We start from the raw sequence: 5,088 nt of genomic DNA on the forward strand, positions 1-5,088 counted from the left end.
ATTTGACAATAAAATAATCCAAAAGTTTCAAATTTTAAAGAGGCATTAGACACTAATTTTGCAGAACCAGTTTCAATCTTAAAAACCCAAATTTCTTATGTCTCGTTAGGTTATATCAAAACTTGTCATGTAATAACATATCGAAATTAGATATCCGGTTTTTGTGTTCGCCTCTACCTCTACTCTACTGTTACCTAACTTAAGTGATTAGTTTTACCACTTGGATAATTTTGCAATGTGTTAATATAACAAAATGACAACCAATGAATGTACTTTTAGTTTCCTTGTTCATAAACCATTTTTGTGGGATTTCTGGTTTGATTGTGTTTCTATCGATTGTATTGATTGTTTTTTGAATGTAGACTGTATTTGTTGTTGGAAAGATGTCCGAGTACGAATGGAGTTGTCGGAAAGATGTCGAAGTAAAGGAATTGTTGGAAAGGAAGAAGAAGAAGGCAAGGGATGACTCGGTGGAGTGGTAAAGAGATGGTGGTAGGGCTGTTGGATTTAATAATTATATAAGATAGTAAGTAAGTTTTAAAAAAATTAATAATCGTAAAATAATATTTTTATGTCTGGAAGGAACCAAAGACGCAACAAAACCAAATTATAAGGACCGTCCAAGTTAAAAAAAAAAAAAAAAAAAAAAAAAAAAAAAAAAAAAAAAAAAAAAAAAAAAAAGTTTACTCAATGTGTTAATTTATGTTCATGTAGTTGTTTATCCTACCTACACCCTATTGAGATTCAATAATTGCAATCCTAGAAAAAATGCTACATAAAGTTGAAATGTACTAGTAATGAAACATATAAAACAAATTTATTAAATATGAGTTACTTGAAAAGCAATTTGAGTCATTGATAACCCTTTTCCAAAAGGCTTTCTGGAACATTGCATGCTGTAGATAAGATTTTGACTACAGAAAACTATCAACCGCATATGAATGAAGACAAAATTTTGCTTTTATTCTGTTGTTTAAAATATTCCGTCCAACAAGGCTAAAGGCTAAAGCCCCGTTGTCAAACAACCTTGACTTGGGTGTACTTTCAATCAAAAAAAAAAAAAAACACTCCAGTTTCCTTTTTCCAGAAACCAGATTTCTGTTTAAATAATCTATACCACGTATACCTGGAGTCTTATTATCTTATAAACAAAAAAACATCTATGTACCAAAAAAAAAAATAAATAACATAATTTAATGTTTCACAGTCGGATGGGTAACCCATAATTGAGGTACGTTCTAATCCGCCCATCCCAGCCTGCTGCAACCACCACCAGACCCCACATATGTGGGGCCACAAAAGTACTCTGATACGCACTTTTCAAAAACCTGTACTCTGATTTACGCATTGATGGTGATACACTTACTTGTGTAGAATCCGGAAGTGTTTCTGCGGGCCATGTTGGTGGGCCCTTCAACAATGACTCCAAGAAAAACCCACGATTTGTTGATGGTGATGGCATCCTTGGTGAATCTATTGTGCTTCTTGGAATAACAACATTACTGTGACTGTGACTGTTACTGCTCCTGCTACTGTTATTGTTACTGTTATTGTTGTTTAACGTGAATCTTGGCGATGGAAGTGCGGCTGCTATGCTTTTGATCCCGCACCATGGTATCGCCATTGATGTGTTTTGTGACATGAAGTTTTCGAAGGATGAGTTGCTTTTTGGTTTTGTGAAGAGTTTGTCTGAGGTAATGTGGTTCCAGATGTACACGTTTGAATCATCGGCGGATGAGATTATGTGTTTTCCGTCCGAGGTAAAACATGCCGACATTTGGCTTCCGGAACTTCTGTTCCCTGCTTAATACAAATTTCAAATTTCAAAATGATTCCCAGTACGATATGACACGACAAAACAGACTGTATTGTATTTTGTATTTTGGATGGAGACTGATGTCGATAGGACAAAAGTTATAAAAAGGTGGGACATGGATTTGGTTTGTATCTTGTTTGTGTAAGAAGACGTGAATGCCCTTCTCATCCATGGAACGTACCTTTGAATCTACCTACGAGATTGATCCCGCAAAGGATTCTCACTTGGGAATCAGCCGATGAAACAATGACTTTCCGGGAGTCGATTGGGCAAAACTGGAAAATGGAAAAAATTTATAGTAATATAAGCGAAAGATAACAAAAAGAGGAGAATAAATAAATGATATACCTGAAATCCGGTTATTCTCTTTGGCCACTTTTTTTTACTCATTGACCATATTTGAGTATGCAATTGCATCCGATCATCTGCAACATAAGTTCATCAACGAATTACAATATTTTTTAAACTTAGCAACATAAAAATCAAAATCTTTAAAGTAAAAAATTTATACCAATGATATCATAGAAACTGCATTTTCCATCCAAGGTTCCCACAATGCTTCCCTGTAGTAAAACCGAATAAAAGATTTTACGTTTTTAAACGATAAAAAACATAATGAAAAGAAACAAAAAATAATAAAAAACACAACAAACCTTTCCATCTGGATTATAACACACAGCAGTGATAATATCACCAAGATCAATCCAATCGATAACCTGACAACTATTCACATCCCAGATGCGTACTTTTCCATCTATTGATCCACTAATAAAATAATTATCATCCACAGGATTAAACTCCACACATGTCACTGCATCACAAAATCACACCAAGTAAAACACATGCACAATCAAAACTGATTTATCAAAAAAAAAAAAAAATTGTATTCACTCACCATAGTTGTTATGAGTAAAACTTTTCAAGCATTCATTATGTCCAACTTTCCACATTCGAACAGTGTTATCCACAGAAGATGATAGAAGATACTGTATTAGTTTAACAGAAAATTTTATTAGGAATTTTCCACATTTTAAGTGTTATAATTCTAACTTTCTAAGTTACTAACCCCTTTTCTAGACCATGAAAGGGACAAGATTTCTCCACCATGTCCATGGAACTCATGAACAGGTTTCTCCAAGATTCTAAAGACTTTAGGTGGTAGAATAACGCAAGCCACTTCTGATGATTTTCTGAACCCTTTAATCTTTCGTGATTTTTCTTTATTCACGGGGGCTAATTCGGAAAGATGATTAGTTGAAAAGTAGAAAGATGAAGGATCGGTTTCTTGAATCTCATATATTCTTGGATCTTGATCTTCAAAAATCTTCCAAATCCGGATAATACAATCTTCACCAGCACTTGCTAAGTATCTACCATCATGACTGAATTTTATGATTGAGATGTAACCATTGTGTGCTGAAAATTCTTGTGTTGCATAAAGAGATGATAATTCTTTTGATTTCTTTTTATGTGTGTGTACAGGAACTGAACTGGTTTTTGAGTTTGTGTTATTGGGCTTCAAAGTTACTGATTCCTCATGTTTATCCGTGATTCTAGCCATGATACTTAGCTTTTGGAGCCAATTCTTCTTTACTTTCTTCCTTCTATGTAACAAATTAACAGTTTCACCTTCTTTCCGTGATGATCTATGAGAAGATGAACTAAAATTCCTTACTAAACCATCTTCATGGAAGTCGAATGATCTTTTTGTCAATATGTCTTCACCTGATTCATCCCAATTTCCAATTTTGACTCCAGAAGGTATCATCTCCATGGCTGTATTTGACCAAATAGACAATGATGGCTGCCTACATAAAATACGATCTTGAAAGTCTGAATTTTGAGGCGAGACGAGAACTGTGTCTTCGTTTATTTCGTCGATGAAATCATCTTCGTACTCCTCTTCTCCTTCTCTGTTTACAAGCCATTTAGAATTTAAACCCATGAATCTCAGGAATTTATCACGACGAGAGTCGACACCTTCCATATTCCCAACCCAATAATCATAGTCGAATCCGGAGGTAGAACAGTCGTCTGGGGAGCAATCGGAGCCTGAGTCGGACATTGAAGCAAACGCCTCACGGGCGTCAAAAAATTCATCTTCGTTATCACTGTAACTACCCATCTTCGATTCCTAAAATTTCACCTTGTCAAAACCTAACCGACACATGTCATTGAATTAATACAATTTAGCACGGAAGATTGTATCTTGAATAAACGGAATTTTGGTTTAGGAAAAGTTGAAACATCCGAACCCTAACGCCAACTTCAATATGGATTACTTTTCAAACAAACAAAGAATATGAAGATTAGATTTTGCTGGATAAACTAATTCCCCAAAGATGGTATTTCTTATTAACAGATGACAAACAAATCATCCAAAGATGGTATTTTTCCAGATTAATTATTCAATTTTCCGATAAATTCATAATCCGAGTATGGAACATAGCAAATTTCCATCATAGTTGTTGCATAATTGAACGAAAATCAGGATGAATACCAATCTGAACAAACAACCATATGAAATCTAAGATCACAGGAACAATTCTAACCTGTTTACTCATCAAAATTGAATCGGTTATGAAACCGACCCCGAAGTTGAAGATGTGTGAGTTTCAGTTCTTCAACGCTGTCTCTTAGATTCTCTGTAGATAAAGCCTAAGCGATATGCATAAATATTATGAAAGGGACAAATTTTGACTTAAGGGGGTACGATCAAAATAAGGTAACTACTACTCGGGAAAGAGCGTTGTATGAAATGGGTAGGCCCGAATGAAGACATCGGGGTTGGGTTATCTATATCTCTCTCTACTCTCTATCTCTAGATGCCTGTCTTGTAATATAACTTTCTCTCTCTAGTGGGTGGAGCAACCATTGTTGAGAAAGAATACAAAGGGGTGAGAAGGACACGAAGGATTAGCGGGGCCTGCTTTGATGCGTCCGTTCAACCAACGGTTGCAACGATACCATCAATGTTTCCATGTATGTAAATTTCATAGTAATTAATTATCTTTATAAAAGCAATTAAATGTAAATAATAAAAGTATTATAACTAATTTTTTAAAATCGGATCCAACTTAATTAATAAAAAAATATTCAATCATGAGGTGTTTTAACTTTTAATATATTGTAGGGATCATTTGATGTGGGTTATCATGATCTAAACAGATCATCTCTTTTGTTATCCTCAAATGTTGTTAGATCTCCGGTCACCAACTTCTTGAGTTTTTGCTTCGTCGACTATCACACCAAGAAGAAGGGAGGGGTGGCGC

General features: G+C 34.9%; 1 protein-coding gene across 2 annotated transcripts; it reads right to left on the reverse strand.

Annotated features, from left to right (window-relative positions):
- Positions 1–942: 942 nt before the first annotated feature.
- On the reverse strand, positions 943–4,668 carry LOC145034477 (uncharacterized). 2 transcript variants are annotated; one of them, XM_078982898.1, is made up of 8 exons: positions 4,369–4,668; positions 2,883–3,950; positions 2,712–2,802; positions 2,470–2,627; positions 2,328–2,379; positions 2,165–2,241; positions 1,998–2,091; positions 943–1,800 (listed from the first exon to the last, which is right to left on the reverse strand). In XM_078982898.1, exons 1-8 carry the CDS (start codon positions 4,378–4,380, stop codon positions 1,202–1,204), a joined length of 2,151 nt encoding a protein of 716 aa, XP_078839024.1. In that variant the 5' UTR covers positions 4,381–4,668; the 3' UTR covers positions 943–1,201. The 2 variants fall into 2 exon arrangements, with proteins under 2 accessions (XP_078839024.1, XP_078839025.1); XM_078982899.1 differs by having other exon boundaries at positions 2,883–3,973.
- Between the last annotated feature and the right edge of the window lie 420 nt (positions 4,669–5,088).

Source organism: Lactuca saligna, chromosome 3 (genome assembly GCF_052625555.1).
Source record: "Lactuca saligna cultivar CGN05327 chromosome 3, ASM5262555v1, whole genome shotgun sequence".
NCBI lineage: Eukaryota > Viridiplantae > Streptophyta > Magnoliopsida > Asterales > Asteraceae > Lactuca > Lactuca saligna.

What these genes read in the sequence shown, in the direction of transcription:
- LOC145034477 (XM_078982898.1), bottom strand. An exon ending in TTTTACTCATAACAACTATG is followed by an intron (nt 2,628 to 2,711) that starts GTGAGTGAATAC and finishes TTTGTGATGCAG; the next exon opens with TGACATGTGTGGAGTTTAAT. An exon ending in TCTCGTAGGTAGATTCAAAG is followed by an intron (nt 1,801 to 1,997) that starts GTACGTTCCATG and finishes TGTATTAAGCAG; the next exon opens with GGAACAGAAGTTCCGGAAGC.